At 42.9% G+C, this 14790-nt stretch overlaps 1 protein-coding gene across 28 annotated transcripts in view; it reads right to left on the reverse strand.

Annotated features, from left to right (window-relative positions):
* ZBTB20 (zinc finger and BTB domain containing 20) overlaps nucleotides 1–14790 on the reverse strand; it is an 865788-nt gene that overhangs the window by 25955 nt on the left and 825043 nt on the right. For all 28 annotated transcript variants that reach the window (XM_061427533.1, XM_061427538.1, XM_061427435.1 and 25 more), the window contains one exon: nucleotides 10018–11622. In XM_061427533.1, the coding sequence (XP_061283517.1) occupies nucleotides 10018–11622 (1605 nt within the window). The remainder of the gene's footprint in view (nucleotides 1–10017; nucleotides 11623–14790) is intronic.

Here is a 14790-nt window from a genome sequence, read left to right on the forward strand (position 1 = left end):
CCATTTAAAATATGTGCCTTGACAGTCTTGCCATTTTCCTCCATCATGAAACAGATGAGGTTTGGTGTGTCCTAGTGATGGTGGTGAAGAACACAATCACATACATGCTGACTGTGTGCCAAGCTCAGGGTTAGTGCTTTCTGTTCATGATGTGTTTTATGAAACTTTATCTCACTGGAAAGCTTTTTTGATGTGTTTGTAAACAGAAAAAGATATATTTTGAAGCACACGATCCTAAGAAATGGCTGTTTGGTTCAATTATAACTCCACAAATTTCTAAACCAATTTCATTGAACTTTGAACTTTTTCCTTTAGTTAATCACAACCTTTTTGGCCTGGCTTTCTCTCCGCTCTGCTGTCTTCCAGTCTTCCTTTCCCTTCATCTTCATGGATGAAATAACATGAGCCATAGGCTCACAGGGATAGAAGAGTTTCACTTTTAGGCTACAATGGGAGAATTTAGAAGCCTTGTTCCTACCTGAAGAGTTCAATCCCTGCATGCTGTTTATATAGGTACATTTTTTTGAAATGAGAGATTCCCTAAGATAAACAGTCATGCATGTTATTTTTAGCTGGAACATTTCTGTCAGCCGTAAACATGCTTGGAACTCAAGCTGGTCTTTGCCATCCTCGGGCTTTCAGTGCACTTTCTAGAGGCTGTGACAGGCCAGCCAACTATCTTTTAAAATATGTCCACCTGTCACCTTTAATGGGAAGTGTGCCTTCTTAAAGTTCCAGATGGTATTTTGGCTGCTAGAAAGTTGAAACTCGGTCTGTGTTAAAAATTATCCTGCTGTTTCAAACTTTCACCTTCTTATAGTGTATTTTTCCCTCTAGACAAGGTCAGCGATGATGGCTTGTTACTTTCGCACCTTTCTAATCTATCCGTTGGTTCTTCACAGGTGTCGTCTCTCCCTCCATAGCTTATATATGCATGTTGTTTATATGCACCTGTGCACCCAGCACCGAGGTCTGGCCGTTAATTACCCGTGTCACCCTGGGTTTTCTAAGTGTTTTCATCGCTGTGGGTTTGTTCCCCTTCTGTAAGTGAGGAGTTGGACCAAGCACTTGCCACACTCCTTTGCAGGTTTAGTGGCCTTCGGTCCACCATGGCCCACGCCCCAGAGGACTCTGGTCCAGGTCTTGTCAATGCGTGACCTGAGGGCAACTTGCTTAAGTCACCCAAGGCACCGGCAGTCCCACATTTTAAATAGGACAATGTATTCTACCACAGAAAAAATGGTGTGATAGTTAAGGAGGAAAAATGTTTGCAAAGCACTTGGGAGCTCCATACAGGAAGGTGCTCTGAAATTATTCGGGCGCCTCACTGGCAGAGCATAGGCATTCCAGGAACTGCCTGACTACTAAACAGGGTGCATTTTCAGATTAGCCAGGTGTGAACAACTCATTTTTTATGTTTTGATTTGAAACAGTATCACTCACTAGAAATGAGTGATTCTTTCCCATTATTTTCCTGCATGTTACTTAGAGTGAACCCCAAACGGCTTTCAACATTATACATGAAATGGATGTGGCTGGTGTTGCTTGGTGCTCTCGATGTGGAGAAATGAAATTAAGATGAGTGGTAGCAGATGGCTTTCTGGGTCCAAGCCTGTGGCCAGGAACAGCAAGTCTGATAGGTCAGAAAGGGATACAGAGTACCAGGCAGACACTGGGATTAGACACAGGATGAGGAAGCTCATATAAGCCCCTGTACTTTAAAGTGATCCATTTTGGGGCCATACAGATGCTGGAGTCAGATATGAATTCCATTTCCTTGGCTGAATGACCTGGGCATGTTACTTCACTCCTGTAAGCCTCAGTTTCCTTATCTATAACTTGAGAGTAATACAGTAAGCACCTGTCTTGTGAAAGTATTTTGAAAATTAAAGCAATAAAGCACTTCTGCACAGAGTATGTGATCATTTCAAGAAAAATTCAACTGTTCCTTTCAGCACAAAGGAACTGGTGATAAATGAAATCAACTGAAAAATGACTTGCATGGCATGAGGAAGCCTACTTAGGATTTTGCAAAAAACTGTTTCAGATAATCAATAAAGCAAGTGATTATACTGTAGCTATGCAATTCAGAGTTAAGGGTCTAGTCTAGTCTCAGCTACATATGCTAATGGAAAGAAGTGGCACCATGAAACAAATGCCAGCAAAGAGACAGAGGATTCTTAGCAGGCAGCAACTGTACTCTAGAGGCTGAAAAACCAGACAGCAAGTGGTGGAACAGAAGCGGAGGCAGTGTCCTTTATGATTCCGTGTGTGTGTATGTGTGAGAAGGGAGGAGTAGTGAATGCATATATTTTTCTCCAGTTTCGGATGCCTGCTCCCTAAAGCATCACTTTTCAACTCCTTCTTGTGGACTGGGACTGACATTTACTCTACCATGACTGACAGTGAGAAAAAAAGAGAGGAAGAAAGATATATTCAGGTTAGAGGCTGCAGAAGGTCTGCCTAAAATTTGAGGCTGAGGCACTCCAGTTCTGAAGAGTGACCTCTGAATTGGGGGCTCAGCAAGAATCCATTTATTCTGTGGATTCTTTTTCATTCTAATCAGGCTTTTCCTAGGCTGCAAAGAGGACAGTGACTGCTGTTACAGGACACTTTTTTGAAATACTGTTCCCATCTAGTTCTCACATTCTCTTGGCCTCTCTATCATCTGCTCTAGCATACGCCTTCCTTCAGGTGAGTACAGTGTGGGGCAGTGTACAGAAAACATGGTGTTTGCTGAGGGGGCGGAGAGCAGGGAGGGAAGAGCAGGTGCAGGGGGAGGTGGCTACTGCCGAGGAGAGCAGAAGGGGTCTTGGAAATTGCAAGTCCTCTGAATGGGGACAATCAAGATCGGAACAGAAAGGGGGAAAGGTCCAGTGACAAGAATGGAAGGTGCTCAGATGGAGTCATGCGGAGCCTTCACTGGCTGAAGAATCTGCTTTCCACCAGAGAGGTCTAGTTGGAGGGGGACATTCAAGACCACCTACCAGCCTTTCTCCCAGTCTGGGGTTAGAGGGTGCAGTCCTGGTGCCAGCTTGGACAGTGAGGCTGTCTGGGAAGGGGTGGAACTGCCTACTGGGGACACACTGCATTTATGAGACCTCTGTGGCTTTAGTGACAAGTAAAAATTTTGATGTCAAGAAGACTTTTAAAGATGTCAGGGACCTTCGTCCACATTACTTGACTTTTCTTACAACTTTGTGAGCAGGTAGAACCTTTTCCTCTATCCTTCAGTACTAAGTTCTGTTAAGATTTGTATCTTACATGACAAGAAAATGAGGCTCAGATTGATTATAGAATTTACCTAAAGTCACTCAGAAACTGGTAAAATCAAGGCTTTCTCACTTCAAACCTTACACTTGTTTGTTACTCCACTGGCTTGATACAATTAGTAGCCCAAGCTCTATATAAGGATTATAACATCACAATCTTGATCGCACTGTTATTACTCCATGGATACCATTGTTATGTTACTATCATCAATATATCTATTTTTGTAAAATTCAAGGCCAAAATAGCTAAGCATCTCAAAGTAACAGAAAAAAATGATCAATTCTGCAGAGAACACTAATGGGCATTAGTGACCGCTGAGTGGACTGTTGATACTATGACTCAGAAAAGGTCCACATGTCTACCACTTGTTGGTAAAGAAAACACAAGTGGGAACATAGGTACAATATAGTCTTTGTATATAGAAAAAGAAGAGAAGAAAAAGAAATTTATGTCTTGGTAAGAAAATAATGAATTTATGTATAGGTTCCCCAAATTAAATTCTCCTGGAAAGTATACTTATATATTTGAACATTCAGTCATTCACTCAACCAATATTTGTTAAGCAAATACATATGCTAGTCTGTACCATCTATGGATTTTAAAGCAGAAGTCCTAACACTGGCTCTTAAAAGAAAGTTCCACCTGGACAGCACTGCCAGGTAAAATACAGTTAAATCTAGATTTCAGACAAACAATGAACACTTTTTTAGTATAAGTACATCACAAATAGTGAAGGGGTATACTTAGACTAAAAAAAAATATTTGTTGTTTATCCAAAAATTCGTCTGGAGATCTTTGTTTTCTAAGTCTGGCAACCTTATACCTGGTGACAAAGAAATACCCTGAATGCCATCTTAGTCAGCCTTGTAATTCTGTATGCAATTTTGTTGTATAGAGCAAGGTACAGCAAAAAGAATGTGGTATCTGAAATTTGTTCTGATCATTGGAGAGTACTTATATAAATGTACAAAGTATATTTGCATTGTTTCTATGGAGCTACATCCTAAAATAAATAAAACAACTCTGTAGAAAAAAAATTTTTTTCCCTTTTGAAAGTGATTAGATATCATTAGAGAAGAATTCAGCTCATTCGTTGATCAAATATTTTCTGAATGTTTACCATGTGGAAGGTATTATGTTGGGTATATTGAAGCATAAGATATATATGATATATATCATATAATTGGGCTTCCCTGGTAGCTCAGACGGTAAAACGTCTGTCTACAATGCGGGAGACCCAGGTTCGATCCCTGGGTTGGGAAGATCCCCTGGAGAAGGAAATGGCAACCCACTCCAGTATTCATGCCTGCAAAGTCCCATGGACTAGGAGCCTGGTGGGCTACAGTCCATGGGGTCGCAAAGAGTTGGACACGACTGTGTGACTTCACTATCATATAATTATATATAAAATTGTTTCTGCTTTCATAAAGTTTACATTCTAATGGGAAAGCATAAAAACACTCACACAATGATAATATAGGGCTTCCCAGGTGGCTCAGTTGGTAAAGAATCCACCTACAATGCAGGAGACCCCAGTTCAGTTTCTTGGTCAGGAAGATCCCCTGGAGAAGGGATAGGCTACCCACTCCAGTATTCCTGGACTTTCCTGGTGGCTCAGATGGTAAAGAATCTGCCTGCAATGCGGGAGACCTGGGTTTGATCCCTGGGTTGGGAAGATCCCCTGGAGGAGGGCATGGCAACCCACTCCAGTATTCTTGCCTGGAGGATCCTCATGGACAGAGGAGCCTGGTGGGCTACAGTCCACAGGGTTGCCAAGAGTCACGCATGACTGAGTGACTAAGCACAGCACAGTTATAATAAGTCATTATTATAAGTTAAATTATTGCTATAAGTTAAGTTATTGTTATAATATTAAGTGCCCAAAGGAGTACATTTGCCATGGAACCTTGAATATGCAAGATATTTGCTTCCATTAACATAATTTATCACTATAAAATCAAGCTGTTGTTCAGTACTCTGATTTACTTTTTTAAAGACGTAGATTCTTGTGAGTGGAATTTTGGGGAACAGTGTTATATAACATAAACAACCTGAAGCCATCCTCCTCCTAATCACCCAAGCCATCTAGGGAAGTGATTCACAACTCAGTGTGAATCAGGGCTTGTTAAGACGTAGGTCACTGGGTTCCCATTCAGATCTGGGCTGGACTTGAGAATGCACATGTTGCTGTTGTGGGGACCACAGCTTGAGAAGCACTGTTCCCACGTTACCTTTGAATTTTCCCTATTGCGTGCCTTCTATGCCCACATTCACCCCAGGCTTATCCTCCTGTGTCCTCTGTCTTTCCCTTCTGTCCCATGCCTTTTTTTGCTTTTTCTCTTGGGAGAGGGCACAGAGGAGTCCTGCTTTGTTCCATGAGAGGATGGTTTGTGTTATCTTGCCTTTTCTCTAATTCTCTTGTTTTTAAATGTGTCCTTAACTCTTGTTTTCCTGCCCCACAACATTTATGAAACTTCAGTAAAGCAAACTTGAGAAATTCCTAGAAGAGATGAAGTCCTTTCGTGGTTTGTTTGGCAGTAGAAAGAGTGGTTTAGTGAGAGATTTTCTTTAAAAAATCTTTAAGGAATGAAAAAAAAAATTCATGCTATGTAGAAAGTTCAAGGGAAACCCAAGGGGTATCACATTGCTTTGGCATTTGCATTCCAATGAGGAAGGAAACATGTTGACAGTTATTACTCAGAGATTGGAGACAGAGCAAAGAAACTCAACGTTTCTGGGAGGAGGAGGCTAAAGTAATGATGATTTTAAAGAAAGCATTAAGTAGTACTTTACCTTTTATGCAGAGCTCTCACATGCATAATACCTTTACAGTAGCTCAAAAGGCAGGAAAATTATTGTTTCCACTTTAAGCTCAAAGAAACTGAGGGTAATGAAATTAAGTGACTTGTGTATGGTCACCATTAGAGGAACCAAAACTGAACCCAAATAATCTAATTCCAGCACAGTCATCTTTGACTTATGTCCCTACTCTAAATATCAGTGTTATAATCATCAGGAAATATGCTCTACAACCAGTGGTCCCTTGGTGCTCTAAGGTAGAGGTTAGCTCCAAGGTCAACATGATGGACTAATTATTTGTCACAAACATGTCCTTTTAATGACTATGTGGATCATTAACACAGACTTACACAGAACTGTATTTGGAATTCAGATCTCAGAACTGAGTCTCTCCGATCGTTATACGTGTGAAAGCTGCTCAGTTGTGTCTGACTGTTTTCGACCCCATAGACTATACAGTCTATGGAATTCTCCAGGCCATAATACTGGAGTGGGTAGCTATTCCCTTCTCCAGTGGATCTTCCCAACCCAGGGATCGAACCCAGGTCTCCTGCCCTGCAGGTGGATTCTTTACCGACTGAGCCACCAGGGAAGCCCCCAATCCTTGAAAGCAAGTATCATATTCATTAAAAGTTGCAGTTGCTAAACTGCAAAGCTGGTTACCATGCATAGTGGCTGTGATGCTGAGAACCTAAGTTTTTTTCCTTTTAACTCTGTAAAGCTACTCTTTCCTAGTAAGATTCTTTTTGGTTAGATTAAAGGTAGGAAACAGAATCCATCTCTACTCTTCCAGTATACCCAGGACTTTCTAGAATCTTATTTTACACTAACATTTGGACTCTTTGCTGTGGATTTTTATCATTTCCACTGGGCTCCTGTAAAGTTGTGAGGCTCCACTTTTTTGATGTTTTCTCAAGACATTGGAGAGAACTTTGTTTTGAAATGTCAGCCACAGTGAATCCAGGTCCTGAATTACTTTCATATGTTCAGGCTGTCTTGCCTTTTGAAAACTGAGACCAATTGTTCCTAAACTTTGTTAGGTTATAGACTTCTTCACTTAGACAAGTATTGATAGAGAGCTGACCATTCCAAACTGCCACTGCCAGATGATTTGGGGGTGAAATGGAAATGTTGATTCTTTTAGATAAGGTACTCAAGTGATAGATGTACATTATTTATTGTTCCTGGATGTGGTCAGGTTATACACACCATTACAAACACCTTTATAAGTTATGAGGAATTTCATAGTTTCCCAGAGATCTGAAGGCCAACCTTTGAGCATAACTCAGATTTATAAAATGACTTTACTTGTAGCCTTTGTATCTATGATGTCTAAATTTGCAAATCCATTGCTGGTTTTCTTATGGGCAAATCAAGTTATTTGGGTTAACCACAGAATCCTTTGGTAAAATTGAATAAATATGTTCATACACCAAAGAGACAATTTTCTGTAGTACACCAAAATGTTATGCTCCAGATTTAAAGCCTTATTTTGACATGTGATCTAATAGAGTATGTAAACTTTATATCTGCTGGGTCTACTGGAAGAGATGCAAAGATGGGGAGGGTAGACACATTCATGGATCCAAGACCAGAGCCGTCAACTTTGGTTAAGAATACATCTCCACAAATGGTCTCTTTTCCCCTCCTTAATCCTTAATTTGATGGATTTACAATGTAGGTACTCAAAGGAGGAAAGGACATAAACTATGGGAGAATACCCTGTAAATCATAAATTGCCATATAAATTAAAATATCACTATTTGATTAATTTACTAAATAATGATGATACCATACCACATGGAAAATGTCCTTGATTGACCTCAGGTTATTAGATATTCACATTTACCCTAAGTAAATACAGTGACTTACTGATTTTTTTCCTAAATGCAGCAGTAGTCACTATGTTTTTTAGAGGTATGAAAACTGTCATCTTTAAGAACTGATTCACACAAGGGCACATACATAGATTTACATATTGTTCTGACTTAAGTTGAACTGCACAGAAGGAAAGTTTCGTCTTAAGTAATGCTCTGTTTCCGTTGTTCACTTCCATGTTGGTATGTCTGTTGCAGTTCTTCCCTTCTATTCCCCAATTTAAATTGATCTGCTTTATGTCCTATCCCCTAGCTAGTCCTGCTGGCTGACCTGAGAAACAAGGTTGCTTTGAGGAACTAACTTATTTTCATGTATTGTAATTCAAGTATGTAACTTTCCCCTGACAATTTATTTGTCTTTTAACAGAGATATTCTAGAACTAGAGGGTTAGCAGATGAATGACTCTCCTAATCAGTTCTGTTCAGCTCAGTCGCTCAGTTGTGTCTGACTCTTTGCGACCCCACGGACTGCAGCAGGCCAGGCTTCCTTGTCCCTCACCAACTCCCAGAGCCTTCTCAAATTCATGTCCATTGTGTCGATAATTCCTCATAATAGGAATTATATAATTCCTCATAATTATATCATTCCTCATAATAGGAATTATATAATTATATATAATTCCTCATAGGAATTATGACTCTCATAATAGGAATTTCAAATATGGTGATCATCACTGAGTTAGTTACTTTTAGTATAAGAGAAGCCATGTGAAATCATATCACATATATAGACCCTTATATGGAGGAGCGTCTGTGGAGTTCTCACTTCTGTCTGGTCCATTGTAGAACTAGGAAAGGGCGCTCACTGGCTGGGAGGTCAGGAAATCTTTGCTCTAGAATCATGGGCTCCAGGGATGAAGCACTATCTTGCCCAACTACTTACCTGATGAATAACTGAATCCCCTCTATAACAAATCACTATGAAATGATTATCCATTCTCTCCTTGAACACCTTTAATTATAGGAACTCACGCTCCCTTTGGAGGTTATCTACCTATCTTTAGAGCATCTCTGCTTAAACTTCCTCTTTTATTTAATTAAATTATCTTTATAGCTTCTAATCATTGGTCCATTTCTATATATGTGAACACAAGTAGAACAAACTTAATGTATCTTCCCTCAAATCATTTAAATAATGCTAATAGTGCGAACAATAGCTTCCATTTATAGAGTGCTTATTATGTGCTGGAGATTGCTTTAGGAACTTCTTCCTATGTATTAATTCATTTAATCCTCAAAACAGCACTACTATCACTATTTTCCCCATCATATAGACAAGGAAACTAATGTATAGAAATGTTAAGTAATTTTGCCAAGCTGACAAAGCTCGGTAGGCACTTTCAATTCAAACCTACGCACCGCCAAACACCTCTAGCACCTTCAAACATGACTCATATGCCATGGCTTCACAGCCCTTTCCATCTTAAACATACTCCTTTGAATGTGCCCCAGAGTGTCTACTGGCCTTTTAAACGGGAGAACCCAGAACTGATTGTGGTCTCTAGATGTGGGAAATAGAGAACTAGCACTGGAAAACAGTGAGCTTATCACCCCTCTTCATTTCAGGGACCATAAGTGTAGCTTCCACTGGCATTAGCCTTGTTGTGGCCTCTTCAAGCTGTTGGTTCATATGAACCAACAGTAAGTTTCAGAAACTTACTACAGGCTAAAACCCTTATTCCTGTCTGGCCTACATGACTTGGGTCTGTAAAATGAGGTGACTGGAGTATGTGATCTCCAAGGACCTTTCCAGTTCTAAACATCTAGGATCAAAAATATGTTTCAAAGTTCAATGTATTTCAAGGATGTTGTGCCTGCAAATTCTGTATCAGGTTTTCTCATCTGGCCCTTTCCCACAAAGGGTTTCTGTGATTTTGGTGACAGGATGCTTGGTTCGTGGGATGGGGGCATAGTTGGGGCTTCTAGAAGATGGTTTACAATATGGCTTTCTGTAAAATCTGAAAGATGACTCCTACTTTCCCTTCCACCTACAGGTCCTGCCCCTCCCTTCCCCCAGCCCCCTCGGCCTCTCCCCCTGCTGCCAGGCTTCCAGCCGGGCCACACTCACCTGTGTGTACGAACATGTGCTTGACGTAGTTCTGTTTGGCGGTGAAAGTCTTGTTGCAGAGAGTGCACTCATAAGGCTTTTTTTCGCCCTGCCCACTGGCTGTGCTGTGGCCTGCGGATGGGGCCAGGGGCTGTGGCGCTGGCAGCTGTGCAGTAAAGGTCGACAGGCCGGGCTGGGACACTGTCACAAACTGGGTCTGCTGGCCTGCCAGGGGCTGTGGCAGGCTGAAGAGGAAAGGCTTGGGGCCGCTGCCCGCCGGCTGGGTAGTAAAGAGGGCCGGCAGGTAGGTGTTACCGGCTGTGCCAATGACCTGCGTGTTGCTGGTTAAGGTCAGAGGCATCCTCAAGTTGCTGGTGAGGGTTTCGGTCTGGCGTAAGTAGAGCTGGGTACTTGGCAATGGCTGCCCGATGGACGTGTTGACCGAAGGCTGCTGCAGGACACTTTTGTCGGAGCTGTTGCTGACAGTGATCACCGTGTTGTCCACCTCCACCTCGTTGCTTCTTTCGGGGGAGGAGGCACCGGTCTCTAGCTGGTGCGGCTGCGGGGCGCCCTCGGCCGGGGCTTCCGCGGCCTGCTCAGGTTGGGCAGGTTCGGCCTGGCTGTCCCGCGCCGCCCCGGGCCCGAACTGCTGCTCCACGGAGTCAGGCTCGGTGCCTATGGAGGAGCTGACGCCCGAGTCGAAGCTTTCGCCCTTGGGCTCACTCTCGGTGCCCTCGGCCTGGTCGGTGTCTTCCGTGCACTCCTCGGACTCATTGCGCTCCAGGATCTGCACCCTTTGCTGCCCGTAGTAGTCGTAGTCGTCCTCCATCTCCTGCTTGATATGGATGTTGCCCACCAGGGTCTGGATGCGCACGGGCCGGGGCTGCTTGCGGCAGTGCGTGGTCTCGGGGGTGGTGGACAGGTAGCGCTCCATCTGCTGCGAGCGCTCGTGGATGCGCGTGATCCAGCTGGGGTCTTCTATGTGGTGGTCGCGGGGCAGGCCGAGCGCAGTCTCGTGGTGGCTGACTACTGCGCCGCTGTAGAAGGAGCGCTCGCCGCTGCCGTTCTGCATGGAGCAGGCGTACAGCGCCGAGTAGATCCTGTCCACGCTGTGCTGCGGGTGGCTCTGCAGGTAGCCTGACTCGGTGTCGCTGCTCTGGCCGGAGGTGCCTGACTCGGGAGTACCCCGTGGCGTGTCCTGGCCTGAGTCCTGGATCCCCGGGAACACATCGCCCACGTTCTGCGACACGATGCGCGTGCACTCATCGATGACAGTTTTGATCTGCAGGATGCTGGCGGCCGTGAGGATCTGCAGGGCTTCCGACTGCGAGACGCGCAGCACGCCGCTGTACATGAAGTCAATGAGCTTTTGCACCGACTGCACCGACACCACCGACGGGATCTCGATGTCACTGTAGCCCAGCAGCAGCTTGTCCTGGAAGAAGGGGCTGCCGGCGGCCAGCACGCAGCGGTGTGCGCGCAGCATGCTCCCGTGGATGCGCACCGTCACGTCACAGAAGTGGCCACGGTTGCGCTGCTCGTTGAGGGTCTCGAGCACGGAATTGCTGAAGTTGTGAAGGTTGATGCTGTGAATGCGCTCGGTCATCCCCTTGCAACTGATGTCACCTGCACGGTGAGACAGACACAACACAGGGCGTGGGTCAGAGCGACCTGGCTGCATCCCTAACATTTGGGTCTCAGGTGGGCAATGCTCATGGCTCCTAGCAGCACCCCTTTGCAGACACAAGCAGGCTCTGTGGCAAGATGGATAGGCTTTGTATCAGGTCGATCTGTGGGTATGATGTCCTATGGTAACAAGGCCTTGGATTTTGTTGCAACAGGGCCCCAGCTATTTGGGGGTACCGAATCCATAATTGACCCCCTAGACCTGCAGCCAGGGTTGTCAGCTGAAGTACAGCAGGCTAAAAAACTGATGGGTCATTGCCTGCTATTCCTATAGCTTCAGCAAATAAGAACCAAAAGGCAAATGAAGACTTGTTCTCAGGAAATTCTGCCTCCACTTTAGACAGACCTAAGCCCAGGTCCTTTGGGAAAGCTTGTATTTTTCTCAGTTTATCAAAATTCCTTATTTTATTCATAGACCACAATATTTAATTCCCTTCCTATTAATTAACATGGCACATTCTGCAAATCCATACCACATATGCAAAAATTCTTGGAAAATTCAGCTTAGACTAAGATAGACATCAAATAGCTACCACCGTGTTTTCCAGTGGAGGGACACGCTCTAGAATGCAATCTTCTTGCTAAAGGAGCACTTGTCCACTGTCTGTATCTACATTTTTCTTATCCTCTTTGGTGAGACCTGTTTGAATACTTTCTAGGGTGTTGTACGTTATATGGTGGTTGTCTGAATTTTCTGAGGCTTAATGAAGAAGAAACGTCAGAAAGGTCAAAGATGGCAGTGTTGACCTGGGAGACTGGAATACACTAGGTGACCATATTCATCATTCAAACTGGGCTCTTGGGAGGACTGTTAGTAAGCAGGTCAGGACGATAGGGTTAACCTTGAGTGGGATGCACAATTATCTCAGGAACTGGGTGCTCTCTGCTCTTGCAAGAGGGATATATCCAACAGTTGCCAGGAGGAAGGCAGCAGTCAGCAACATGGAACATCGGGACAGCCTGACCTACTGCCATCCTTCTATCCTAGGCTACACAGACAAGGGATAGGCTGGTAACACCTAGATCTCAGATTGAGAAGGACAACAAGTGTCTATAACACTAGGCTGAGGGCTTTCCTGTTGTTTTCCTATTCTCTAAAGAATCCCTCTCTCCAAGTCATTCTTCAGTCATTCCCCATTCTTGCCTTTACAACTGAATGATTAGCTTGAGGGAGGCCAAGTAAGTAGGCTTTCAAAACTAGGTGACCTAGGTATAGATTGTTGGTGTGACCCAGATCCCTGTGTCTTGTTAGAAGTAACCCAGAGGTAATGGCTTGCACACACAGGAATGCCCGCCTCCACAGGTTCTTTCTCCTCTGCCTTAGGAAAGAGGACCTGCTCAGAGAAGTCTGAGCTCAACAACCTTTTCTACTTGATACAATCCATCTCCTCATTCTGAGTTCAGCTGTTGTGATTGCATCCTTATATACTCATTCATTTCCTTTGCTCCCAACTTTACATTCAGTCAGCCTCACAGAAATCCACTAAACTTAATAAATGCTGCCTACAGGCTCTATGTTATCTTTGAGTGATATGATTTGTGCAAATTTTTACGTAAGAGAATTCCCTTTCCTTCCAATTTCTATCAGGTCTGTTAATGTGTCTAAAACATTTCATTAGATGACTGTTTCTATTTTTCCTTTTATATAAAACAAATTGTCCTTGCCAGGTTAAGGAATCAAGGTGAATCCTTTATAACTGTTAATACAAAACACAGCACCAGAGGAAGGCCCCAAAAACCTAGAAAGGAAAATTTAGGAAATCAGTCAGCAGATCATATTCTAATGTCTTACTGAGTCCCTCATGCTTGTGCATTGTGATAATAAGAGCAATTTTTTTTAAGTGTCAAGTTTTAACTACTTTATGTACATTGTTTCATTGAGTCCTCACAACAATCCTGTAATGTCGGTAGTATTATTATCCCCATATTTCAGATGAGGAAACTGAGGCCAGAGGAACTGGGAAACCACTCAAGGCCACACGGGTAGTTGGTGGTCAAGCTGGCATTTGAACCTAGCAGTCTGGGTCTAGAGTTCACACTCTTACCTGCTTCACTGTATTGCATGCTTTGCCTCTGAATGACGCCTGGTTCTTAGGTGTCCACGGGTCTGCCATAAAGGTGCGTAATAAGGCCTGTTCACTGTACCCTCCAGCTACTTCTCTACCTATCCATAAATTAGTGTGCTGTCTCATAGCTTCAGTCATCTAATAAAGCACATTTTAAAAAACTTATAAATGGAATAATGCAAGAGATAAAAGAGAGTTCGGGCACTAAAATGTAGAGGTGTCTATATACAATTTTACCATCACCAAGGTATCTTTCATTTCATTTCATTAAGTAAAATGGTAAGCACTAAAATTGGCTAAGTCTCTGAGTAGGATGGATTTATTAAAAACTTTTTTCCACACAGGTAAAAACACTCTTTAAACACACAATTGCTCATAGCAGCAGTCACAGCTATATCACTTGAGTTGTCATATATGACAAAGAATTGTCTTCCTTCTGATAACTCTGGGAAGAAGCTCAATCACAATTATCATAATAATTAATAACCATGTAGCATTTTACAGTGTACAAACTCTTTTACAGGTATAAACTCATTTACTCCTTATAACAATCCTATATATTTTCAGGACAGGTCCTATTATTACTATTTGATGTAAAAGGAAGTTGAGGGTTTCAAAGTATCTAAATGACTAGCCCAATGTTTTCCAGAGCTAGTAAGTGGCTGAGGTGGGATTAGATCCCATGTCCCTTTGATGCTCTTTTTATCACATGATACTGGATCACTGACAAATGAAATCTGGATTACCCAAAGACTGAGGGCCATCTAATTCTCAGAACATAGAAGAAAAGATAAAGACACGGAAAGTGATGATGGAGCTTGCTGTAGAGATGGATATGGTCACCAACAAGAGCTGTCATTATATCACACACATTTGTAGATACAGGCACACACACACAAACACATACAAACTCATGAAAAAAAGTTCAAACTCCTTGTTGGGCTGATCCACTCAAGTCTAAATAATCAGGTAAATCTACAGCAATAATAACAAAAAATTGTCTGCTAAATAATCCGAGTTATGATTTTTTCAGTAATGCTGT

The sequence above is a fragment of the Bos javanicus genome, chromosome 1, assembly GCF_032452875.1.
Source record: "Bos javanicus breed banteng chromosome 1, ARS-OSU_banteng_1.0, whole genome shotgun sequence".
NCBI lineage: Eukaryota > Metazoa > Chordata > Mammalia > Artiodactyla > Bovidae > Bos > Bos javanicus.